We start from the raw sequence: 27,977 nt of genomic DNA on the forward strand, positions 1-27,977 counted from the left end.
GCCAAGCTCATTCATAAGAACAGTTGTTTATATAAGCAAGTCATTCAGGTTAATTTGTGTGCTTTTGCAGGTCACCGACCAAAATACTGAATGCCAAAGACTTAACTAAACAGAGGAACCAATACACTGGACTGTAGGAATTATGCTGTAAGCAATCAAATCAAGATGTTAGGACTATTTTTCTAGAATACAATGGTCAGGACATAATCTTAAGCACCTGGAATGTATACGCCTGAACACTTTATTCAGTTACCTTTTATCCAGTTAGCCAGTTTCTATTTTTTATGAGCATCTCTGTACAGGATTTAGAGCCTTGATCAGCTGTGTTTTTAATCCAATAGCATCAGAATAAGCAGGACATTTTATTTACCTGTTAGTATTGTCTTGCAGCCTTTCCCCCAGTTGTAGAAAGAACTGGAATCTTGTATCAGCTGCAGCCAGACTGGTATGGATTAGCAGGGAAACAGCTCAGACGTTTCTTCTCTGTTGAGGACTACATTGAATTGTAGTTAAGAGATTTAAATAAAGTTTTTGAAGGATGCCGAGTTCATTTCCATTCCTTCTGCGCAATTCCAAAGTGGCAAGTAATGCGTATATACAAGAAATAGAAGTACACTATCCTTTTGTAAGTTTTTGTTAGAATTTACACTATAAGAAGTGTTTATACTTGGGAGTCATTCATCTTAAAAACACTTCCTGACCCACATAATTAAAACTGACTGGTATATTTACGTAAAAATCACAAGGCAGTTCAAGTATTTGTAGAAAATCCATCCAAAAACCCAACAAAACTTGACACAAGTAACTTACCACTTTTAAGCAGGACTTGGAAACTTTTGATGTTTTTAATTGCAAATTAAAAAGTGTTCTTTATGCTAAGATAGTTCAGAGAAAAAAAAAAAAACAAAAACACACCAACCTCACAGAAGATATAAAATCTTATTCTGGTGCAAGGACATACATTTCAGCAATAATATCTTTAAAAGTAGAGAAGCCTGCTGAATTAGGCTTGAATAGTTTCTACCAGTGAGATAAAGACAACAACCTTGTTTCTGTATAGATTTTTTTTTTTTTACTATACATTTAAGCAAATGTTAGATCATCAAAACTGATTTACATTTTTGTGAAAGACATTTATTGAATACAAAAAAACCCCCCATTACATTCAGCCGTATTATAAATGATTACACGCAAAGAAATTTAAAAAGTTTGTGAAGATTAATAGTCTAACTGGCTGAACATTTTCAGAATTTAGATCATTTATGAACCCTTATTTCTCAACTGTACAGTAATAAAATTCAAAAAAATACGCTTTGTCTTTCCAGCAATACTACAGTCAGAGGGATTCCGTGCTCACGGCATTAATGGCAGCCCACACTTTGGCAATTATTAGTTTCATGATTTTAAGTGTAGGACTTCCCATATTAGCAACAAGGTATATGGAGAACAGAAACCTAAACAACAAAAATTTATGCAAAGAGTTCACTTTGATCCAAAAAACTGTAGGCCAAAGTTCAAGACTGCAGGCTTAAAAGTACCATTGTCCATGTTGAGGCACCAAGGCTCTGGTTCAGAAGAGCTTTCCCATACAGAAGAGAGCTTAACTACGCACGTCAGCGCTGTCCGATTCAGAAGCCCCATTGTGGACTTCCAAAGCTATCGAGCCTCCCAGCTGTGCATCTTGGATACCCACTTCTGAGATGCTAGGCCATCAAGTCAAGACACTAAAGTAAAAGATTTTTTGCAAAGTGAACTTTAGAAATTTTCCTGTAGCCTTTGGAGGGATTTTATTTACTACGTCAAGCCACTGAAACAAATGTATCTGTAGTCTTTTGTACAAAGTTAAATGCTGAAAAGCTTAAGTATAAAACTACAGTTTAGTTTCTGTACAAGGTAAGATGGGACAAACATTGTAAAACCTCAACTCATTTGCAGTTTCATGAAACTTCTGCATACCACTTTTCATCACGGCCTCACTGCTGAACACTGACATTTCATGTCATAAATCCTAAAATAACAAGATTAAAAAACTGATTTGCACAAAAGAAATCTGAAATAACTTTATATACACAACAGAAAGCCTTTTAAAAGTACAAAAATAACATCTATATGCCAATTAGTTACCATGCTTTGACAGTTCTCTCAGTGCCTACACATGCAAGACAGTAATCTAGATTTAGAATAATTCTGCATCTGTAGAATGTGTCAGAATATAAAAGACATTAACATGTGACTAAGTCTTGTTATTTTCAGAATGGATATGTATTCAAAATATCTTTATAATCAATACTGCAATATTCCAGTCTCTGCATGTATATGTGCAGATAAGCAGCTTTTATCTTACTTGATTTTAAAATTTCCTGCAAGCTAGTAATCCACACTAAAAAGCTACGATGGTTCTAATCAATCTAGTTATACAAAGCAATTCAAAATGTACAAAAACTATAAAAAAGGGAACATTTATTGCCATGCACGAAACTTAAGTATGTTCAACTAAAAACTGCATCAAATGCAGTTTTGTTTAAAAAAAAAAGATACATAAAGCAATTTACATCAACACTCTTAACATTAGATCAGCAGAATCAGCTCTGACTAAATACCACAAGGGTAAGACACATTCCTTTTGCTGGTGCCTATCAGATCTTCAAATCCATGGGAACATAAAACCAGGAATCTTCATTTCCCACAGTCAAATCTGATCATGAAATCAACTGAAATGAGAAGTGTGTTAGTTTTCTCCTTTCTCTCAATCCAATTACATACAGCCTCTCCTTTTGCATCAACTATCAAGAAAATACACCCTACTTTTGCTATCACAAAAAAACCAAGAACATCCCTACAGCAGACAGATTGCTCTCTTATGCCTTTGCTGATAGTGACACATGTACGCACAGCACATAGACACAACTATTTCTAGATAGCCATATATTAACATCTGCAAATGAAGCCACAAGAGAAAGAAAAGTTAATAAAGTAACTCCGCTAAGTGAACCTCACTTCTCTAATTCCATTTTTAGTTTTGGGGCAAGCAAAAGCAATTGAACTTGAAAATTTTCTTACAAATTACCAACCACAGACTGGACAATAAACCCTTTGTCATGAATACATTAGAGCAGGCCTAATCTTCAGTGCAGTAAACTCAAAGGCAACATTATAACTGTGCTACCAGGAGCACATACAGAGAAAAGCTATCTATCTATATCCTCTTTTGCCTTCTCTCATTGCCAGAGCTTGCAGGTCTGCAGAGCTTATACAATCTCATGCATTGTTACCTATGAATGTATGTGGTCAGTGCATGAATTATAGTGCACCTTGCAGCCAAGGCTGTAATTTAAAGCAAATGCATAGCATTCAGAGAGTAAGTCATCAAAAGTGATGATAGCTTTAATTTTAGTTCTGCTTACCAAAGATTCATAACAGAAGTAGTGGCATGCTAAGAAAATACAGTCTGAAGCGGTTATTTTTGAAGGAGGGATACAAAAGAAAAAAAAAAAAATCAGAGCCAGAGTTCAGGTTTATCAGAGCACTAAACTTCCAATACTATACAGGAGGCTATTAAAAGTAGTGTAACAGGATGCCATGCCACTTTCTAATAGGCTGAAGAAAAAAAAAACCCAACCCAGAATGTTTTCTAAATGATAAAGTCTTTACCTCTTTGACTGTTTTTTTAATGAAGTCTTTCCTGTCAGATAAATCATAACTAGGATAGTTTTCATACACCTAAAAAAAAAAAAGTAAAAAAACAAGACAAACCTCAAATTACTTTCATTCAATGTATTGTATGAATAGAAGGAGCTTAAATGAAATTAAGGCAAAAATTGATGTGGTACTTCCAGTATGACAACTGCCAAAATGCCCTCTGTTAATTATGGAAAGTGACAAGCTTATTTTCATGTCCTTATTTTGACGACATAAATATTTAAATACGTCTTTTTTTGTGTTTGGTCACTGACTAAACTAGTACTATAAAATTTTTCACATCAACAAATTGGAATGCCTAGCCTGCCATGTCAGACAAGTAAGAATTCTCCAATCTTTGTCTTACGTGCTCTCTAAGTAGTCAGATACCCCTGCATTAGTGTAGGAAGCTAAACAAACATCAAATCCCAAGGCCTATTTATTTTTTGGTAATAAGTAAAAATGTGATCCTTTCAAGTGACTAATAGAAGAGTCAACACATTTGAGTGCTATTCTACTACTCCTCTTTGGTTAACTGGGTGAGAAAGGACCAAACAAACAGATGCCAACACTGACAACCAATGCAGAATATTTTATTTCAGTATACCAAATTTCAGACTTCTAGAATGACTATAAACATGACAAAAAGTTTGTACAGAATATAAACATACAGTTTTCTCATAAGAGTAACTTTTGATTTAATTTTCTCAAGACAACTTCTTGGAAGTACCAGGAAAACAAACATTTGAGTTAACTGACTGTAGAAAGTGTCAAGGTAACAGTATTATCTACGTTTTGGTCACTTTTCCCCACCTTTCCCTTTTCCGGCCACATGGTCCCTTTCCTGGCACCTGTCCTGCCAATTAATGGCAGTTCCTTGCTGAACTGACTCAACTCTAACTCAGCTGAGAACTATTCATTTTTTGCTGACAGATGAGAGTTGAATGGACTCATAAAGAGAATGTACGAAGAATAAGAGCAAGGTGAGCAGGAGAAATGTAGAGAGCAGTACATAGCCCTCCCCTTTTGACAGTAGCAAGCTACCGCACCATTCAACATCTCAAATACTTTCACTTTAATACATGGCAGTTGTTTTGGAGGTAATACTGCTACTTTCCATGTAGCTAATTTTTCTTTGGAGATTTCTGTTCTAATGTTGGGTATCAGTGTTGCATATCTTAAGATTAAAGCTCTCCTTGTTATAGCTGTTGGCAAGTAAATAAATCAATACAAAACTACTTTGTTTCTGAACCATTGTGCAGACCGCAAGCCTCCATTTCTGAAACGATGACAGAAGTCAGTTCACAGACAACCCACTGCCTAAAAAGAGATTGCAAAATCATATTTGCTTACCTCCTTGCAAATTTGTTTCATTGTGACCTCCTCCAAGTTTGCATTGGCCAACAAGTTCTTGACAGTTTCCTTCAGTTCTTCATCTGTGGGTGGTTTCTTCAGTTTTTTAATTAAAGGTTCATCATCTGAACTATCCTCAGACTCACTTTCTAAATATGAAGAATAATTGGAATTGTAATACAAGATTTTCAATTTGTCTGCTTTCTTCCTCCAAAACAGAAGGCATCAGAACTTTCCTCAAACGTCTGATGCAGATATTCTCCCTTAAAATGGACATCTTGCCAGATCATCCATTTAAAAACAAAGCTAATGCTATCAGTACTACATATATTTATGAATCCACATCATTGTTGATGAACTATCAGTTTACAAGTCAATATGTACTCTAGAAAGTATGGGACAGATTAATCTATCAAACAAAAAAAAAAAAAAAAAGGTTTATTACAGCAATTCTAAATTGAGGTATTATGCCCCTAAAAAAAAGTACTTGTTTGCTTTAAAAAGGAGTTTGGATTTCCCCCCCAGCAGCGCTGCCCACTACGATCTTGTAATTTTGCAATGCTGTATTACTGATCATGCTATCAGAAACACCATGACAACAAATGAAGAGAATAATAAAGGAAGTTAAGTGAAGAGGCACAGGACACTCCTACAGTCTTTTACCAGCAGCAAAAAAATTAGCCTGAACGACTCCAACATCCACTCAGTTCCTCTACTGCCAACAAGACAAAATTCAGAGCAGATGCCAAACAATCTAGATAATGAGCTTACAGAAAGACCTACTTAACATTTTGATTTTTGTATTGCAAACATACACTCAAAACAGAAATGCAGTATGAGTAAAGAAGAAATTATGAATGTGTTGCATAACATACATGCAAAACATATATGTGTTAAAAAAGTTACATATGTATTTTGATGACAAAATAAAGTGTACACACACACACACAGAGTCAGCCACATTAGTATTGCCAGCAGCCAATCTGAAAATACATTGAGTTCAGCACAGGCCAGTTTGCTGAGAAATAAGGCTATGAAAGAAGTTTAGCATAATTCTATGGCTAAGAGCTTAACCATTCCTTAACACACTGACAAACAGGGTAATCAATCTGAACCGATGTCTCTGCTATAGCATACATATGCCGATGCTGGCATTAAATGAAGTACGTTTGCAGTATGGATATATGCCGCATTAATAACTCAAACTACAATTGTGACAGAGACATGGCTGTTATCTCATAGAGTGCCAGAGAATTTAAGGTGGGAGAGGACCTCTGGAGATCATCTGGTTTAAGCCCTTACTTGGAACAGGGCCAATGTGGAGCTGGTTGCTCAGGGCCCTGCCTGGTTGAGTTCTGAACATCTCCAACAATGGGGATTCCACAACTGCCCCAGGCCCCGTTTCTTTGTGTCCACCCCTCATGGTGAAGCTTTTCTTCCCCTAACACGTAACTGCAATTTCCCTCCTGGTGGCAGCTTGTGTCTGTTGCCTCCTGTCCTCTCGCTATGCACCTCCAAGCAGAGCCTGGCCCTCCCTTCCCCATACTCTCCCATTCGGTAGTTGCAGACTGCAGTACGATCCCCCTTTATCCGTCTCTTCTTAAGGCTGAAGAAGCCCAGCCCTCTCTGCCTCCCCTCCTACGTTGTGTGCTCCAGCCCCCTGGCCATCTTGGTGGCCCTCCACTGGACTCGCTCCGGTATGTCCATGCCTGTCTTGCACCAGGGAGCCCAAAGCTGGACACAGCACTCCCGAGGCAGGCTCACAAGTGCTGAATAGGGGGTTAATAACCACTTCCCTCAACCTGCTGGCTACACACTTGCTGAAACAGCCCAGAGTGCTGTCAGTGTTCCTCATCACAAGGGCACACTGCTGAATTGGGTTCAACACATTGTCTGCGAGAACCATCTGCCCCTACCCAGGTCCTTTTCTGCAAAGCTGCTTAGAAAGAAACCACCGTCCCCACCTGCGCTGCTGCAATCTTTACACAGCTATTAAGGAACTTGATGTATGTATACCTTTTATGCATATTGTCAGATATGAGAAAACCAATAGCAACAGGACACATGCAGAACCCGTATGTATATTAACAAAAACACATCAAGCTGCTGAACAAAAGACATACCCAGTGGGATATATACTACTGGATCAATTATAAGATTCATGTGAAGTCCCTATAGAGGCGCCAACAGAATTTTGCTAACGTTCTTCCAGCAGAAGGGACAACTAGGCTGATACTTTCAGTTTATATGCAAATAAAAAGTATGTATCTGTACACATAGAAATTACATAAAGTATACCCAAATCAGGAACTTTTTTTTTTTAATTACTGTTGCAAGGAAAGAAACATCAAGTAGCAAGCCAACAATTCACAAAATTCTATTTTCTTTCACAATTAGGTGCAAAAGCTTGCTTTCTAATAAGCAGCCCAGTTAAACTACAAGACAACGTATGATGAAAGATATAAAGCATTTACCTTTTCTAGAACTGTTCTGATTTTTTTTAGTAGTGCTGCTATCTGCCTTCTTGACATTTGCACCCTTCACAGCTTTCTTGGTTTTGGTAGTCACCTTTTTAGATTTTTCTCTTTTAGATGCTTTTCTAGGGGGCTATAAAGAAGAAAAACAGAAGATTAAAATGATGGTTTCTACCCGAACAATCTGTACCCCTTTTCCACAATGGAAATTATCCTTTCTGTCAATACAAACTAAATCAGCACATTTAATTACTATATTTGACTAGCAATCTCTACCCTTATACCACAGGGGGAATATGTCCACAAAGAGTATTCCTACATTCTTTTAAATTTCACATTGTCCTTCTACATGGACTCTTAAGCTCAAACAGTTAGAACTTTTTGATGATACTAGTAGTTTGGTTGTGCTACAACTTTCCATTCATAATTACTTATAATCAGCTTATAAAATCACTTTTAAGATGTTCCTTTAAAAAAGGACATGGTATGTCGTATTCAATTACTTGTAGATGCTATAGCTCTCTAAGACTACACGCAGCTAATTCTTTTTGCACTAGTTGAGAACTATATTAGCTAATCTATAACTTGACCAATTATTGTGACTAGTAAACCCAAAAGTTACTGCATTAAGTTAGCATCAACAGAAGAAATTGAGAACATAAATACATACACTATACACATATCAGTGCACTGCATTTTTGGCACAAATTATGTGTGTGTTTAAACACACAAAACCTTTAGATAGTACTTCTGACACGGCTGAAAACTTTCCTCACAGAAACAAACATGGAACACTGACCAGGAATAAACTATACTTCAGAGAAAGAACAACATGAAACAAAACAAATTAGCTAACAGTAGTTACTAAATTCATAATTCTAATTTATATTTAAAATGGCAGTGTAGTCAACTGAGCAAACTATCACATCTAAACAATTAAGACTAGTTCATAACTTTTAACTGCTTCTCCTGTTAGTACCTGGTGCAAGTCATGAAACTAGTGTTTAATAAACCAGATTATATTTATTTATATTGCCTTGCTCAGTTATAGTTGCAGTTGCTCTGCAGCGTTAAATGAAGGATAAAGACTTTCACTGTTGAAATTCAGAAAATACACTCAAGGATCGCCCAATTTCTAAATAAATGTTTGTAGTTTCTAACTTTTCAGCTTTCGAGTTTCTGCTAAAGCTCCATCACCAGCCACAAAGTCAGAAGTTAAACCTGGCACTCACATTTCAGTTTTTTATAAAATTATGCTCCCCCAGCACACAAAAATATTTCAGATATGTTTTGCTTCCAGGTAACTGTAAGATTTTTTTGTTCGTTTGTATTGTTTAAAGAAAGAGTTGCAATCAAGAGCGACACGCAACTCTGAGGACAATCTATTCCAGCCACTCCATGCCTAAGATTCTAATGGAGCTGGGGCAGCAAAGCAGATATGCTGCCTACATCCTTCCACCTGTAGTATGTTAAAGGGTGTCATAAACCTAACTTTTTTTTTTTTTTAAATGCTGCAATCTTAAAGCTGTGCAAATGCAGACATTTTCCATTTCACCATTTCCTATATTCAAACTAATTTAACGTACTAGTGTTTTTGTAATAATTAAGATTTTACTCCATGCAAGTCAACTTCAGTTTCCGAAGACTTCAGTCGACTCAACTATTGCCTGGCAGACATACCTAACTCCCACCTTCTGAAAGGAGGCAAAGAAGACCCACTTAGATCAATGGGATTTACTGTGAGGTTTTTTTGTTTGTTCGGGTTGTGGGTTTTTTGTGGTGTTTTGTTTTTGGGTTTTTTTGGGGGGTTTTGTTTTTTGTTTTTTTTTAAATAACCGAGTTCTTGAAAAATCTTCTAAAAGACAACTCCTGCCTCTGAAAGCGATATTCCTCCCCTTGCAGTAGGAAGACTGTATTGCTGAAGAGATGAACAAATACAAAATTAACTTTTAGCATTTCAGCCCTCCTTCAATTTGCCATTTGTGGGGAAAGAAAAAGGCAAACTAAGAATTAAGTTTGTTTCATGGAGGCATGGGGAATTTCCTTGAACCATCTTTTTAAATTAAAAATAACACCTATCAAAATGACAGTGACAAAATAAACTGTTAAAGTTACATAAATTGGCCTTTCAACAAAAGATTTTTGTTACTATTTTCTATAGCTCAAACTATTTAGTTAGCAGCCTGTCACACTTCCACTGCAATAGACAGAATGTAACCCAAGTAAATAATGGTCTTGCATTACAGCCAAAGGTTCCATAGCTCACATAAAGAATTTCCTTGGACACCAACAGTCGACTAATTGCTGTTTGTTGCAGGGCTCTGATTAAGGCTAAAAAGGCAGTCCCATCTAACACAGGATAAGATGGAGCTTGTAGCTCCTTTTCATTTCTTTTTTTCCAGGCTTCAGGCATACGAACAAATCAGTGTGCACTTTGTACACAAATCAGCTGTACACTTGTACTGGCCCTCCATGTTTTGTGTCTATTCTGTGAATAAGTACAGGACTGAAAGGGAATACACAGGGAAAGGTATTTTGCATTTAAATACAAAGTTCATCTCATTTCTCTCTTACTATGCAAGGCTAAAAGAAGTTTCAAAGAAAACAAAGAACAGAAAATACAGTGAGATGAGAACACTTTGGAGCTTGCAGGGATCTTTGTAAGGCTGCTTACTATGTTGCTCACTTTATCTTTGCGATCCAAGACACAGAACCCTGAAAGAGAGATTAGGACATAAAATCCAGGAGAAATATGGAACCAAGATCCAAAAACAATGCAGTCGGGTAGGTCAGGGACCTCTACTGAATTAAAAGTTGAGTCCTAGGTATCCAATCAAACCCTACACAGAAAAAAGATAGATAGAGGGAATTTTTATGAAATTACATTAATAAAGTCATCACAAGATCATACAAGAAATGCAATCAATTATGTCTGAAAACCTGGCCGCCCCAAGATGACATATAGCAAATGGTTTTATAAGGTGCATATACACATCCAAGAATCAGAACCTTCGCCTCTTATCTTATCGATTCTCTAACTTTAATGCACTAAGAAATTATGAAAATCTCTTATAAATTGCAGATGTGTTCCCTTTTCTTTCAAACCATTCATCCAGTTAGACATCACTTACCCCCCAACTCTGCATGTTCCAAGAATTACCAATCAATAACAACCACATAATGACAAACTGCAGACAAATGTTTTTAGCCCTATGTTGAAAAACAAACAAAAAAACCTCATTACCTCATCTTCACTTTCTTTTTCTTCTGAAGAGTCATCCTTTTCCTTCTTTTCATCTTCTTCACTACTGGATTCATCTGACAAGATCTCTGGGCACTTGGTGCGTTTTGCTTTTCTTGTTGTTCCAGTGCTACTGCGTTCTTTTTTGCCACCTTTGCTTGGTGTTTTTTTGGACTTTGGCAATGGCTGAGAGACAGGGATGTGTGTTACCCAAGTAGGAATACAAAAGTGAATTTTAAAAATACGAACTCCTTCAAATCACATGAAAGAACAGTAAACAAATATAGAGGTCTCTAAGACTTGATAACAAAAATCAGGACTATTTTATGTACTACACTTCAGCCGTAACATTTTGCGGTAAGCAGAAATTCATTACAGAGAAGGAGCTGAGTAAAATGAAATTTCAGTTCTAAGCTAAGCACCTCTTCCACTCCCCTAACCAAACAAGTCTTCAAAGGTTGGGGTTAGGGAAGCAAGAAAGAACAATCTAGAAGGAACCTTTTACCTACCTATGCCCTCCCAACCCATAAAAGCAAGCTTTTTCTTCTGGTAACAAATTAGCTGACAACTCTTCAGAAGACTTAAAGGCAGGAATTCTGTCACGTCTCATGCAAAACTGCATTTTGTTGTCACTCAGTACCAATGTCCCTAAGGCAGCATGCAGACTCCTTCTTCACATCACTTACCAGTGTTTGCTGGGAATAAGTTTAATTTCCTGAGAAACAGTCTAACTATTTAAGTATTACTTTTAGATTAAAAACTGAAAGCCAAGAAGATTAATAATAGAGTTTAGTAGTCTTGGCAGCTGAATCTAGTGCACTAGCATATACTAGTTAAAGCAAGTTTTCATAGCCTTACAACAAATTCCATTTTGTGATGACCAAATGTGATCACATACACATGTCAACTTATAGCATACCCAGGTAACATCTGACAGCTTATTTTCCTGTCCTTTCATGTTTTATTTCCTTGCTCTGACACCTTTTTCTTTTTTTTCTTTCCTGCCCACATAATATGTCTATTGCCCTCCATTCCCCTCCATTCACCCACAAAGCAGAAGCTATTTATGGTATTTGGGTATGGGTATCTCTAATTAGCTTCATGTGTTGACCACATACACTTTTGTGCACTAACAATGTGTAACACATGCACATACATGTAAGCATATAGTTTCTATCTAAGTCCTCACCCCATTATGGATGCCTGCAGAAGAGCTACTCTCTTTCAAGAAGCCATTGCTACTTCAGGAAGTTAGAACAGTAACTGTATCACCGCTGGTAACAAGCAAATAATAAGGAATAGAGACAGCTACATTTTTTCATCAGAACAGAGCTATAAAAGCAAGCATAACAACCTGCATCTCACCTTGCCTGAAGATTTTGGGTGCATTAAGAAGTTTAAGATTCTGGTTACCAGCTCACTATTAACTCCTGATCTTTCCAAGTCGAGAACTTCACAGATACTTTTCAACATTGCATTTCTAAATCTGGGGGGGGGGGGGGGGGGGGGAAGAAAAAAAAAAAGGAAAAAAAGAAAAAAAGATTCAGTATCACATCCTAAACAATCAGTCAACATTTGACTGCTAGAAGCTGCTATCTGGTTTGTGTCTGCAACCTGACAATAGACATGAATATATACACTTAACTACATTTCCAGTCTTATCTATAGTTAAGCAAAGAACCACCACCATATTACATAAAGCAAAATAAAACAAAAAAATCCCAAATCCGCGTGTGTGTAAAGTAAGATATATAAAAAAAAGTTATAAAAGCTTAGTAAAAAAATCTTCCCCAGAATCTCTCCTAATCTACCACATTGGAAAGAATCAATCTTGGAAAATAAATCCAGTGGGTACAAGACTTGAACTCTAAGGGGGCAGGGTGTCTCCCTTTATTTTCTCTGGTTCCTTACCCCTTTACAGAAGTACCTCTGATGAAGATAGAAGGTTAAGAGAAACTCTGACATCCACCCCCTTTACTCCAACAGGATCTTGAACCAATTGTCCCACTTTATCATTTGTCCCACCGGTATTGAAAAAAGTGGAAAGAAAGAGTCAAATCCTGTGCGGGTATGACATCAGAATGCAAGCTTAGTGAGATTTAAAAACAAACAAAAAACCTCACCACCCCAAACAAAACACAACACACAAAAAAGCCCCCCTCCCCTCCCCCCCCCATTCTGTTACCTCCCTTCAAATGTTTATGCTTTCCTCTTCGCTCATTTTGTACAATGCTGCCTGGAAAGTGGATTTCATTGTCTGACCATTTTTCACAAGTTTAACAGCTATTTCTGGTAATCAAAGTCAAAGGAAACTTATTTTTCGTTGTTTATTTAAAAAGTCAGTGCAACTATTTCACGGTGGCCTGCAACTTCTCTAAAGTAGCATTTAATTTCAGACTGTCCCTTTAAACTCACAGACTTTTAAGGGGGAAGAACTTTGTTCTCCCATGTTTTAGGGCATGGGAACAGGAAATCTTAACTGGTTTGGTGCATCTCCCTGGCTCAAAGTACAGTTCATCCACCATCCTTCCAATGATGAAGTCAAATCTTTCAATCATTTTTCTAGACAAGTTTATAAAAAAACCTGTGCAATCTTAACATAGGGAGGGCTGTCCTGTTTAGCTTTCGGGGATACACTGAACACTTGTAAGGTATTCCTGCAGAATCAAAAGTCAGTCTCTTACATTTTAAAAGACAATAGTACTATAGAGTTAAAACCACGTAACTTGTTAACAGATTTAAAAACTGCACAGCATTGAAGTTTCAAACTTTCAAGACCTTGTCTACTGAATATAGGATTTTATGGTTCTACTGCTGCTTTAACTAAAATTCCTTATGACTTGCGTTACACACGGCATTTGTCCTTGTATTTTAACTTAGGTTAGAAATAATATATACAAAGAATAAATATCGCCTCCCAAATACTTTCATATTTTTAATGCTTTGAAGGTACACCTGCAGGTAACAGCAAACATAATGTACTAAGTATTAAAATGCAGTTCAAGTGTGGAATAAACAAGTGCACACAAGTTTTGAGTCAGTAACTTCCATAGGAAGTAGTTTTCACTTACAAAATCCAAGAACTCTAATCCACACAGCAACCTCAATCCTAATTCTTTTTAGTTTATAACCTGAACAGTAAGATTCTGCAAAATAAATTTTGTCCTTTGTTGATCTTGTTCAATACTGTTAAAACATGATGACATGCAAGTGTACAGTGTGGGCAGAAATCAATCACGTAGTCAGAATAAATTAATAATCTAATCAGCAGTGTTTCATACATAGCTATGAAGAGCAGCAGAACTTACCACAGTAACACAAGCACATAGGGCTCAGTACCTTGATATGAGTGGCAATGCAACCAGTTTTCAGAATATTTGCTGAAGACTGAAGTGTAACAAAACTTAACTAGCACTTCTTTCATATGGAAAATATGAAAAAAATGTGCAAAAATACTTTATTTTGTGACCTTTTGCAGGTAAGGGGAAACATTATCCAATTAAACCTGTGGGAAATGGTCAAAATTCCCATCCTGAGGCAGAGTTTGTCTTGTAGATTCACATGTGTTTGAGAAACCCTATTCCTAGAAAACTGCATATCTGAGGAAGGAAGATTTGCAAATTCCAAATTCTGGAAGCCTTCCCACTATCAATAAACTGACACTAAAAAAAACAATTTAGAATCAATTGTGTAAAGTTATTAGTTCTTTCACGTGTTACAACTAGCTGCACAAATATGCAAGGGCATTTTTAAACCCTTTCAATCCAGTCAAACTCAAGCTGCAGCAGCTTCTCCTGTTAATAGAGAAGCAGCTTATATGGCGAGACAGTAAAAAAGAAAAAAAAAAAGAAAAAATTGTTAAGACTAGTTGCTACAGCAATTCTAGGAATAAGACTGTATGTTTAATATACAATAAGCAGAAGTGGCTTTGATTCTGAAGGAGGAGGGTTTTGAGGCATAGAAGGATGCAAGTTTGCACCGTGAATAGAGCACAATGTATCCACAACACTGCTTGCCCTGGGGAAATAAAGTTTTCCTCTCACTTGGCAGAAGAATCTGCTAGTTAACATGCAATAGTTAAAGCCAGGACTGTAGGAATTGTGAATAAAATGTTCACGATTTAACTCTTTTTAATACATTGCAAGTTGTCTTAAGAGATCAGTTTGTGTGATCAAACTGAGCTCAGCAACAGATCACAGAGCTCTAGGAAACAGCCACTCAGCTTTAAGTTTAATCTGAAGTAAAATTTCAAAAATAAAAAGGAGTGTATAGCATGAGTCAAGCTATTTTAAGTAGCAATACAGATCATTACTTTTTTAACATTTCTTCCTTCTTTTTGTATTGGTCACTTCCTTTTTCAAATGGGAACCCGCTGAACTGACCCACATTCTTCTTTAGGGAAGCAACCTAGAACAGAACACACAGATTACTTTCCATTGCAAGTAGTTTAAAAGATTTCATTCAATTACATTTGTTAACTTTTCATACAAGAAAAATCTATTCTAGCAGTTAGCTTTCTGTTGACAAAAAGTTATAGCCTTTAAGTTATAATCTACATGGATTATACCTTTATTTATCTCATGATAGCCGAACTACAACAATTAAGTTCTTGTGATCTTGGTACTTTTAATTCTTTTTAAAAACTTACCCGGTAAAAATCACCTGCCATTTCAAGCTTGTTTAGAATGTACTGCATAGTTATTTACAGGTTTGCACAACTACGATCATATGAAGCCTGTTGCATGCTTTGTGCCATGTCATTTGTTACGGAATAGTGCATTTTATTTTTACTATATAATCTGCTAAAGCAGATTTACTTTATTTGCTTTTCTAAAGTCTTACGTAGGACCATGATTGTACTTTTGAACCTTTTCTTTAGCATGACCAATTTTTGCATTTACATACTACCCAATTTACAACTTCTACCGTTATACCTGCAGTCTAAACAGGGTTGAACTTTCATTGCGACAGCGCTTATAATGGGAAAATTGCTCCCATCAAGATCCCAATATATTTAAGTTCTTTGTTTTCACTCCATCTCCTTTTACCGAAAAATAAGTTAAAAAACATCCCAAAGCTGTTATTCTTCCGAGATCTTTATAACACTATCAAGAATAATTTGAACTCACTTTCAATAGTTCTACAAATTTTGTTCCTGGTATTTCTCCATTAGTTTATATAGTTTTACCAAAGCTAAGTTCCTTTTCCAAAGGTAATTATCTTTGTCCAGCACCTAAAGAAAATTTGCAGATGGTATTGGCATGTTTTATAAAAAATGTTAATTATGATCCAAAGCACATACAGAATGTGCATACAAGACAACATCTGATCTTCACTATATTAAACAGCATTCTGAGCTCCCAACAATTCTGAGTAAATATAGTTTTGGATGAAACCATACTGATATATTTCCAAACTGAACGTATTTTGAAGCAAATAAATATATTCTCATATCTTTGAACTCAAACCACTGGGACACTGCAGCAATCCAGCTAGACTCTCCAACAAGTCTATGTCCAAAAGACTAAATGTTGGAGAGCAGAGCAAAAGGGGGTGGAGTTGCAACCAAGTAAGTGGTGTGGGAGGGAAGGGCGACAGCTGTATTTCAATAGCAATTGTGCCTAATCAGTATGACTTGAGTGTTAAATTACAGTTATATCATTTGCACATAATTATGAAACTGCGAACACGTGTCAGTTGATTAGATTATTTATTAATAATTGATTTAATAATAACAGTATCATTCAGTTGTTAGTTTCTTAGCAGTGTGTTGCATAATCAATAAACAATACAGTCTCTTCAATCAGTTATGTCTCAGATCTGCAATGTAAAGTAGGAAAGATGGACTCTGAGGTAATGGTATCCCAGTACCTCCACCCAAAGACGGTAGAAAAGTGTTACTGGTTTCATGAAGGGTAAATGGATGTAGTCTGATGACTTCCACGGTAAAGCTAGTTAAATCAGAAAGTTACAGGGTTCTGTCATTGTACCTTTCCTATCAAACAATTAAATTCTACTGCAGGACAACCCAAAAGTTTGCAAAACTCTGTACACACCAAGTCAGAAATTCTCTAGTCTGGTTTATTGCCACACTGAATAAATAGCATAATTCACAGAGGTAGGTTTTAATGAATACATGCTGGTCTTTTTCCGAATACTTCAGGCAACAGATCTTTCTCTACCATTGAAACAAGCACTGCATTTGTAGCAGTAGTCTGAGATATTACAGCTAGAATGTATCTGTACTAGTACTATTCAGTTCCTGGTTTCTGTGCTAGCTGTTCAAGTTTCCAAAATACAAAGAGATTAAAAACAAATTCCTATAAATATAAGTGTATTGAAATAGTAAAATTTAATCTGCCTTAATTTCTCTAAGTCCATTTTATCTCTATTAGCAAGGAAAATGGGTCATATTTACTCTGAAATTTAAGGCATGGTCACTGATACATAAAGGGCTCCAAGAAAGATTTGCTATTATATTTTCTTTAAGTTTCGTCCTTAAATACAAAAGCGAGCATATCAGTTTTTAACTAATTTTTTAATTGTCTTGGATAAATGTGACAAAAATCACTATTAAACTTTTACGTATAATGTAGTTTTACTTCCTACTGCTTTGTGCAAACTAAAGGAGAAAATGACTAGGGAAGTAGCAATGTAGCAACCCACTAACAGCTTTCAAACATAAAAGAAATAGAAGTACTAAGAAAAAGCTATGTCGAACAAAATAACTACATGGAGTATTTTGACTGTAATCCGCACGTCAGCAGCTTTTAGCATGTGAACCATAAATTATTTCCAACTCATCCTCATAAGGTAAACCACCCCTCCCCCCATTAAAAAAAAAATTTTTAAAAAAAAATCTATATTCACATAGACTTACAATTCAGTACACCTTTCCATAGGATTTTTATAGGGAGAGTAGTTTACAGGAGTTAGAAAAATTATGGGCTTGCTCAGCTGGTCCTGCAATATTAATCTTCTAAGTAGTTTGTAATAAATGACACTTAAGTAGATCCATACGTGCAAATGTAAAAAACTATACTACAAACATTTTCACTATGCATGAGAACTAATAGGTACACAAGATTGATTTTAAGTTCTTACAGTGCCTGGCCTGTTGTAGAGGAGCTTGTGCAGGTTCCTAAGTTCATCTGTCTTCTTTTTACTCAGAAAGAATTGTATCCTTTCAATTTCACAGAGTTTTTGCCCTTTTCCTGAAACAGTTAAAATCAATTATGCAATTCATCACATTCATATTTACCTATGTGTTTATAACTTCAAATATCTACTGTTTTTTAAAAAATCAAAGAAGTTATTATCTCAAAATAGCATCAGACATTATAATAGGTCAAACATGAAGCAGGCCTTTTCCTATCAATTAGGCATCACGACAGTCTCTTTATATTCCTTACTTGATACTACCTAGACCAGGGTACACGGACTTGGCATTTCTTTTTATTCTAGCTGCTCCTGCCTTTGTTAGTGGTGGCTAGGTACTGAAGATCCTGTTCCAGGTAAGTTTAAACATTATACAACTTTTATGGTTTAAATTGATGCTACAGAATAAAAGAGGGTTTTCATATAATTCTAATAGCCTTACTATTTTGAAATGGATCATGACTCTTAAGTTACGTCTCATCTACAACAAACTAATAATCTGATCTTTTAAGAGGTTTCATTATTGTTCCCAACACTCACAATTCTTATGCGAGAGGACAAGCTTACCTGGTGTAATTGTAAAAGGTTCCTTTTGCAACGAGGACACTTGCATGGTCAGTCGGTCTACCTTCTTTTTCTCCCTTTTTCCTTCAACAATGAGACTCTTTTCTGCAAAAGACAGCTTCCTTAAACACAATGTTTTTCATTACATGAGCAGATTCGACTGTAGTGACAGGCAATACAACACTGAATCTTTGAAATGGCAAACCAAAAATGGATAATGGTATAACCAGATACTATGACACTTTCAAAACTTTGGCTAATAGATCAATGAGATTCTATGGAGCTGTATATTGGAGTCTCTAGTTCTTAACCACAATCCTGCATCCAACTTAACTTTGAAGACAAGACTGGGCATTTCCTAAAGGGCACTTCACCCCACGATGGAGATTGCAGCACTACGCATTTTCAGAAACCCATCCTTCTCTCCCTTCACTGCCTTTCTGAGGTACAGAACTCACATTGTTTGCATAGTCTCCTTCTGGGATGCCCCAGCCCCTACACGCACAGCTCTGCTTTAGCTGTCTCGGGGAGAATACTACCACCAGATGGGCAAAAGGAGAGTCCAGCATAGCTGCAGACACTTTCTCTTCCCACTACTGGACTGGAGGACCCACGCATATCAGCAGAAGAGGCAGAAGCACAAACACAGTGGGAGTGTACAACACCTCACAGGGCTACGCAGTGTGGCACTCTGCAGGGCATGACATGAGTGTCACAAATACTACAAGAATACTATTCCCAGTAATTCTGGTACTGCTTAGTAATGAATACATTTAGATTGTTTTATGTATACATTGCACATCACTACTTTAATGATACCATGTCAGCTTCACCTAAACATTTCATACTAAAATAGTTGACCTCAAATCAAGCTATCCTTAGTGCTAAACAGATGGGCTATCCTGGCTTTAACATCTGAAAGCAGCTTCAAAATCTGTATGAACGTAATCAAAACTGGATATGTATCTGATGAAAACAGAGCAAAACATACTTGTGTGTACACAAGAAACAGTTGTTTCTAGAAATCTAATTCTAATTACTCTAGTTTCCCAAACAGGATAATCTCTTTTCTTTCTACTACTTTTCCTAAAGACAAACTTCAGCTCTTTTAAGAATCTAAGACCATCAGTGACTTGCTTTTCACTGTGCCTTACTGCAGCTCTATTTCCATGGATGCTTTCATTTGCAAAACAGGTGCCTAGAGATTTCATGATGGAAATTAACATCTTTGCATAGTAGTTCCTTCATCACATCTTGTATTCCTTGACTACCCTCTTCAATTACATGCCACAGCACAAAATCTGCCTTGCTTGCTCATCCTAAATCTCCATGATTTTTACTGACAAAATTAGTCAAATGGAATATCCCCCCTCCAATATAATTAAATTTTGGTACCCAGTAAATTAATTCACAGCAATTAAGCAAAGACATCTGTATTGTTTCCAAAGCTACTGCACAGATTTTTCAAGTTTCTCTCTTTTGAAAACATGGATCACATCAGAGTGTTACTGGCAAAAAAGGATTCTCTTTTGGATATGCATTTTTATACAAATAATTTGATAAAGGACACTACCTCTTATAATCATCTAGTAGTTTATACAACACCACCACCACAAAAAAAACCCTGGCGTAGGAATCCAGGATGCTGGCAATTCCTTCAATCTTTCCTGAGGAACGTGAGTATCGCTGTTTCTAATGTTGCCTGTTATAGTTTACTGGGAAGCGATTTATGACCCATGAGATAGATGTACCCTGGAATCTCCTAAACAATAATTGTACAATTAGCTGAGATCACAGGAGACTGCATTCAGTAAGCTTGGTATTTTTTAAAGGACAACTTATTCAATGGAAAAACACATACCCTTTTCTTCCTCCTCCTCTTCTTCCTCTTCTTCATCTTCATCACTTTCCTCAGCTTTGTTTTCAGTTTCAGGTTGTTTCTCATCTGCTTTTTCAGATGACATTGTATCTTCTTTTGACGAAACAACAGAAGACATGGTGTATGGTTCTGTAAAAAACCGTCAGGGAAACCATCCTCAATATAGCATTATACATGAAAAATACAGGAATCTTGCTTTTTAAAAAAATCTTCTTGTATGGTAGAAGTAATGTCATAGTGCTTGTATTGTGATTGTTCACATTCTTTAAGACATTAAAGTATTCTACATACACACAACACAGAATTTTTCAGGAGTTGCCATCCATTCTGCAACTAGCCTGGTTAAGAACAGTTTAAAAGGTTATCAATTCTTTCCACACACAAGTCTTCAAGCTTGCTTTGTGAAGCATTCGGAAACACCCACTCAAAGCAGCTGATGCTGTTATCTATTAAAGAACTGTAACGTTTTAAGATACCACAATTTTAGTGCCCCATATTACAAACCAAATAGTTATTTCTGATCATGGTTAACTATGCATACAAGTTTCCTAATAAGTTAAACAAGCTACATATTTAGATGGGAAATGGGAACAGAAAAATAAAAAATAAAAGTTACAAGCAATTTGGAAAAAGTTAACACTGCTTTCAGAATTCAAATAGCTGCAATATCTTAGGTCTTGAAAATGCTTTTTGTTTTTAATCTGCAGATCTACAACCAAAAAGAATAAATGCTTCATACTTAGCATATTTAAGAGGAGTCTTTTCTTAGCATTTGAAGTGGCTTAAATGTTAACTTTAAAATTAAAATATCTCACTTTGGCAAGTACCATTTCCCTACTGTCAGGGAATCTCTATCTAACAAAGGAAGATAACCATATCTGTTCATTTTAGAAAAAACCTAGCTTTCAAAATCTTTCACTGTTTACTGATCTGCAACAAAATACAGCATCAGTTGTATAAGCCCTTGTGCAAAAAATATCACGATTAACCATTTTCTTTTTCCAATATTAAAGCCAATATTACCTGCAAAAGGTCAGACTCAATAAACAACAATGAAATCAACTGCTTATATGCAATATTAGCAGGTGCCAGGGAACAGCAGCACTCCAAATGACAGAAAACATGAGTTATATTATCAAGTCAGGGAAAAAGAAAGTTTACTACTCCTTGCTAAATCACTGGGGAAAAAAAAAAAAAAAATCTCTTTCAGGGTATTACTACCAGTATTTCACTTGGCACGGAAAAGTAATCCGACTTTTTCACGACGTTACTCTCTGAGTTTTACTTGTCCGCCCAAGCGAAGTACTACATGTCGTCTTTCTCCCTTTCAACGGGAGCAGAAGGGGAATAGGAAAGTAAGAGACTTCAGCTTTTCAGCAACCAGGTCCGTGAGGACGACTTGCTTAGAGAAAAAGGGTACTGGGATCCACCTTTAGGACGACTTAAGTCGGGGGTATTTTCGGCCGAGAAAGGGTATCTCGCAAGCCGCCCCGAAAAGGATACTCGTGCACAACAGCACCTCCCACCCTCGTCCAGGACTTTTCAGACACGGACTCGCCACCTGCCCCCTTCCCGACTTGCGAGCCGGAGGCCGGGGAAAGCGAAACGACGATGGGTAGCGCCCGGAGGAGCCGGCGGCCAAGGAGAAGGGCGGCGGGAGGAGCACCATCCCCCTCCCCGAACCAGCAGGCAGCGAGACCGTTCCGCCCCCCTCCCGCCACCGGGCCGTAGGGCAGGACAGAGCGCCCAGGAAACACCTCCGGCGGAAAACGCAGCCCGCCGCCCCGCGGAGGCCTGGGAGGGAGGCAGCCTCCGCGGCGCCGGCGGGTCGGTGACAACCGCCCCCGGCACACGGCGTCCCCCCGGCGGGACAGGAGCCCAGCGGCGCAGCGGCCCCGTTTCATTTCCCCTGGGCCGCCCCAGCCGCGGCGAGGCGGGAGGGGGAGAGGCGGGAGCGCGCTCTCGGGCGCCGTTACGGCCATGGCGGCAGGACCCACCTCAGCTCGAGCCCCGGCTTCTGGCTCCTTCTTCGGGCGCGGCTGCGACAGCAACGGCAGCTGGAGGCGACAGTTACCGGAGACAGGGAGAGGGCGGGGGGAGGGGGCGGGGCCGGGCACCCCGGCGCACAGCGACACACACACCCGCCCGCCCGAGGCGCGCGCTCCGCGTCCCGCGGTCGGTCACTCTCCCTCTCCCGGAATCAACAAGGTTTTCAAAATGGCGGGTTCTCGGACGGGGAGAAGGAAGCGGGAAGGCGGCGGCCAATCAGCGCCCGCAGCCCGGCCGGCGCGGGGAGGCGGCCGCAGGGGAGGGGAGGGTGCGCGCGCAGGGAGGGCTGTTGTGGCGGGGTGTGTGGATGTGCGTAACGTGCGCCCGCCCGCCTGCTTGCTTGCTTGCCAGTGCCGCCTGCGGTGACGTCAGGCCGCGCGCAGCGGGGGGAGGCAGCGCGCGGCTCCGCGAGGGCCCCTGCCTCCGCTGAGGAGGGGAGGGGAGCGGCGCACGGGGGTGTGTGAGGGGCCGACCCGCCCCGCCGCCGTTCCCGCCGCCACCGGCGCTTTGTCGGCTCGTGGCTCTCCGCGGGTGCTGGTTCAAAGCCCCCTTTCCCTCCCGTGCACCCTTGCGGTCCTTCCTCCTTCGTCCCCGTGCGGGCGGGAAGGGTTTGGCGGTCCCGCTCTATTGTAACGGCAGCGTCTGCCTCCGGCTGCGGGTGCCAGGGAAGCGTAGGGCGGCGGCCGCGGTGCTGACAGGCTGAGGGGTTGCGGCCAACGGAAGAAAACGGCCGTTGAAGTAGCAGCCGGGGCTGAAGAGTGAGGTCTCCTCCTTACCCCTGTGAAATGCGGGGGTCACAGGCGGCCCCCGAAAGAGCAGAGGCCCGGTCCCGCTCCCCGTGCCGTGGCCTGCCAGAGATTAAGACGTAATCTTCGAACCAGAGAGGAGGCCCGGCTGGGCTTAACGCGCTTTCAGCAGGAGTCAGGAGTACTCGGAAAGTATGTTGGGGAAGGAAGTAGCTCGAACTAGCCGGTGCCGATGACTGTCTCGAAGCCACGTTGTACTGACAGCAGCTTTTTGGCTAGTGTGAGTAGCTGTAGGTAGGTGGCTCTTACTTTGGGAGGGACCAGGTAAAGGGGTAAGAAGAGAGAGGAAATGAGAAAAATGTCACGCTGATGTGAATTGTTAATCTTTGGTGTGTGTAGAGCATAGTCATGTAGAATTGGTAATAAAACTAGGAAATACGTGTAATAGAAATACTACAAAATAATAGAATCTGGAATAGGAAAATACCTGGGAAATACTACAATTCGTATACTGTGTACAGAAGGAAAGTCTGGGGAGTGTATATTAATCGCCACCCAATTCAGGCAACAGAGATGCAGATTCCTTTTTTAAAAAGTTTTTAAAGCTGGTGCGATCACAGATGGTGGTGGTTTTAAAAGGGAAAATGTAAATTATTTACCAACAATACATAATTAGACAAGCCTGAAGTTAACACACAATAAGGAGACAAAAATATCTCATCATTAAGCCATGGGCTACACAAATGGCACAAGGCAGATGTTTGAAGACAACAGACTACTTCCTATAAGATGAATAGGTTTGGATTAGTTCAGAATCGTGACAGAAAACATCCAAAGGCTGTGCTTCAGGTTGTGATGATAAATTAGACCGTCATTTTGTGAAGAGGGATGTATTTACCCAATGCAGATGATTTACCTAATTAAACTACCTATGTTAGTGTCCTACACATACCACACTAGAGCTGCATCTTGAGGAGAAATAGAAGATAATGGCTTCATTGATCCTTTTAGAGAAGACACATCATTTTAGTAGCAGGCAGACCCTTAAACATAGGCTGAATCCAGTATTTTAGGAACTGATATACTCAGTGCAGGTAAATTGCATTTTGTCACAGGTTTCTTCTGGCAAAACTTCAACAGCTATGATAACTAACTTTTCTTGATTCTGTTTTTTGAAGCCTTCTCTGCCTTTCATAGTATCTTTTTGATTTATAAGTTTATGGAGTAGTTTCAGTATGCCGCTAACAGTTTAATAATTGGTTGTTGCATCTCCCAGATGAGATTGCGACAATATGGATTAAAAAGACTTTTAGAAAAAACCTGCAAAGCTAGAATTTGGGAGAAGGGGGGGGGAATTTGAGAAAATTTCAGGTATGTCTTAAAGGGAAATTGTTAAACTCAAGAAAAGAGACCGAAACTAGTTTATCTTCTCATTTTTACTGTAAGAATGCTCGTTCTCAATACACTACTTTGGGATGCTTCACTGTATCAACACTTCTGTATTGCTGCCTTTTCTCCACCCAACCTGATGCAGTTAACTTAATGATACAGTTTCAGCTAAGAGTTTGTTGTGCTTTAGCCTCAGTTGGCAACTGAGCACCACACAGCTGCTCGCTCACTCCCCCCCCCCCCCCCCCCCCCCCGGTGGGGTGGGGGAGAGAATTGGAAGAGTAAAAGTGAGAAAAACTCGTGGATTGAGATAAAAACTGTTTAATAATTGAAATAAAATAATAATAGCAATAATAATAGTAATGTAATAATAATACACAAAGCAAGTGATGCACAGTGCAATCGCTCACCACCCACTGACCCATGCCCAGCCAGTCCCCGAGCAGCGGCCCCCCCCGGCCAGCTTTCCCCAGTTTATGTACTGAGCATGATGTCACATGGTATGGAATGTCCCTTTGGCCGGTTTGGCTGTGCCCCCCTCCCAGCTTCTTGTGCACCTGCAGCCTTCTCAGTTGGTAGAGCATGGGAAGCTGAAAAGTCCTTGGCTAGTGTAAGCACTGCTTAGCAACAACTAAAACATCGGTGTGTTATCAACTTTGTTCTAGTCCTAAATCCAAAACACAGCACTGTACCAGCTACTAGGAAGAAAATTAACTCCATCCCTGCTGAAACCAGGACAGAGTTGAAAGACCTGGATGAGAATTATATTGGTATAAAATGTTAGCATCATCTAAGGTGTTTACACAGTGTAGTGAAAGGTACTAAACACAACTTAAAAACCTTGGTTCTGGAAGAAGGCTAAATTGGAAAGGGATAAGTGGTTCCAAGAAGTTCTTAGAGTTAATGCAAGAGCTAAATACTATAGCCTGCTCTTCTTATTCCATCATGGAGAAACTGCTCTTCTACTGCCATAGTCCCAATGTTAAGGACACTCTCTTAGTTTTGCTGGCTAACTCCATCTGCAAACACCAGTTCCATAAAACATAGTTATCCTGGAGGTACCTTGGGCTCACTTGTCGATATCAAAGGGTATGTTTCTTAGACATCATAACTCAATAGCATTAAATGGTGAAAAATGGTTTGAAGGTGCTGTAAAAAGAAGAAGCTGGCATGTTTGAAGATACATTACAAGCTTGTATTGTATGCTGGAGTGCACCAGGCAGTGCAATTTTAAACATGGTTACCACCCTCTGTTAATTAATATCAACAGCTCTTTTCAGTTAGTTCAGAGCAGCTTGTATTAGCAAGCGATGTTGATTGGCTTTCAGTATAGAGCACACGGCAATTTTTGAGAGGCTTTTGGGAATAGAAGTGTAGGCTTCACAGAGTATACAAAGTCCCCCAGGACTGCGTTTATTTTGTTTCCGAAGTGACCAGTTGCTGCAGTGTCCTGCCATCAACGCAGAAACTAGCAGATCTGCTGTGGGCAAAATAACAGAAAAGGTCATCTGTAGATTGCAGAGGAAGTGCCCTGCATCAAAGTAAGTACTCAGTAACTCTCAGGAATTTTATCCATAGAGTAAAATACCACAGCAACAAATTAGGGGATGCTACTTCTTAATGACACAGGTACTGTTGCTTTGTGTTCTTGTATGAGTCATATAAATATTTGTGCACACTTCAGTTTCTCTGTAACAGTCATGTGACTACATATTTCCTAGAAAAGTCAAAGTGGCTTGGCTATGAAATGCTGAGAAAAGTCCTGTGTAAATGCCAAGTACATCTTTATAAACGTTAGAAGCATTATATGGCTTTTGAGTCTAAGGGTTATATAATTGCTACTGAAAGCAGGAATCTAAATATGAAGTGATCATCGAGCTAATTAACACAATTTGCAAGACGAGGAAACGTGAAAACTATTTGAGCGGTATGTAGTTAAGTTATGGTGTGATTAATAACGTATGCTGAGTATCTTCAAGTGTTCACTGCATATTTGTGCAAGATATTTTACATTTGTTGACTGATAAGAATACCTGATTTGCAAAGTGTTTCCTAAGGGGGTCCTGCTCACTTCTGACGTCCTGTGTTCCCCTTTTCATTTCCAATCTAAGTGTTTCAGGATTAGCGGACTATTGCATCATCCACACTTGTCATCTGTTTCTTACCCTTAAGAAGCTTGAAGAGTTGTCCTTGTAAATACAAATTCTCGCAAACATGAAATGAGTAGTTGATACGAATCGGTCTAAGCAGTTTCACTGTATTTTAGAAATCTCTATATGGGCCGTGTTTCAGGGTAAGTACTTGCAAAGACTCAACAAAATTGTAAAGTAATAAGAAACATCAGAGATAGACAATGAATCGAAATAGTACATAAAGTCACATTTTCCTTCTGTGTGTGAATGACAACACTGCACTCTGTCAGACTGAGCTCTGTGTTGGGATTTCTGTTAACCTTCCAGTTACCATGAAGTTAAATCTTACTCTGCAGGGTTTGAAAATGACGGCTTTGTGTGCATTTAACAACATCTGCATCTGTATGTTCAGTCAAGGCATGCACGGCTGTTACGTGTTCTACGAAGTATTTAGATCTAGTACTAGATCTAGCATTTAGACCGACAGGTACAGTCTGGGAACTCTGAACAGCTGACACGCCGCTCTTGCAGGCGATAGCTCTGTGAACTCTCCTGCATGCCCCTACTGAGGCTGAGGATAGGGGTGGTGAAAGGGCTTTCATCTCACCGTCCCACATGCTGCTCGCTGTTCGAGAGCTGTTAGCAGGACGGTTTCCCTGGTGAAGTACCGCAGGGACAGAGTCTGACCTGTGGTGAATGCTCGCTCAGTTACTGGCCTCCTGCTACTTTTGAGAGAGTTTTGCCATGAATAGCGCGTGTATGTGCCAGTTAACTGTGTAAATGTTATGTAACTCACACTTCAGAAAAAGAAACACTGTCAATTCAGTTACGCTTTAAGGTTTGACCCTGTAAATTTCTATTTGACAGGTCTATAGGTTTTGGTACAGTTGGTAATTTACAGTTACACATTTTTAAACTCATTGTAAATGGAAAACATTTCCAGGGTATTACTGCTTTGCACTAGGACAAGTTTGCACTTTGCTCATCATCAAGTTGGGCTACAAAGTGCAACTGGTGGTTTTCCACATGCATGGTGCGTAGTTAGTGGCAACCCGTGTTTAAAAAAAAAACAAAGCCCAAACGACCAAAAACGAGAAGAATGAAAACTTTGTAGCTTTCTAATAATTTAAGGTGATCTTGGTAATAATTTGTCGACATATATATGTCGACAGGATATAACGCGACATTTTCCAGAAGACAAGAGGCTTTTCTTTTCAGAGTGAGATTCCTCCGCCCCAACCGCCCGGTAGCTGTGGGACCCGCCCGGCACCGAGCCCTTCCACCGCTGCGCTCGGGAAATGTAAAATGAGTTTG

The 27,977-nt window shown here is 39.0% G+C and overlaps 1 protein-coding gene across 2 annotated transcripts; it reads right to left on the bottom strand.

Moving 5' to 3' along the window:
- Window positions 1-1,112: 1,112 nt before the first annotated feature.
- Window positions 1,113-22,542, bottom strand: DEK (DEK proto-oncogene). Of its 2 annotated transcripts, none has more exons than XM_076330617.1 (11): window positions 22,345-22,542; window positions 20,330-20,476; window positions 18,472-18,573; window positions 17,851-17,960; window positions 15,059-15,153; window positions 12,112-12,232; window positions 10,750-10,932; window positions 7,506-7,638; window positions 5,032-5,180; window positions 3,652-3,720; window positions 1,113-1,724 (listed from the first exon to the last, which is right to left on the bottom strand). In XM_076330617.1, the coding sequence occupies exons 2-11, from the start codon at window positions 20,463-20,465 to the stop codon at window positions 1,704-1,706; spliced, it is 1,119 nt and encodes a 372-aa protein (XP_076186732.1). In that variant the 5' UTR covers window positions 20,466-20,476; window positions 22,345-22,542; the 3' UTR covers window positions 1,113-1,703. The 2 variants fall into 2 exon arrangements, with proteins under 2 accessions (XP_076186732.1, XP_076186733.1); XM_076330618.1 differs by having other exon boundaries at window positions 1,113-2,711; window positions 22,345-22,541.
- Window positions 22,543-27,977: the final 5,435 nt, after the last annotated feature.

The sequence above is a fragment of the Aptenodytes patagonicus genome, chromosome 2 (genome assembly GCF_965638725.1).
Source record: "Aptenodytes patagonicus chromosome 2, bAptPat1.pri.cur, whole genome shotgun sequence".
Lineage (NCBI taxonomy): Eukaryota > Metazoa > Chordata > Aves > Sphenisciformes > Spheniscidae > Aptenodytes > Aptenodytes patagonicus.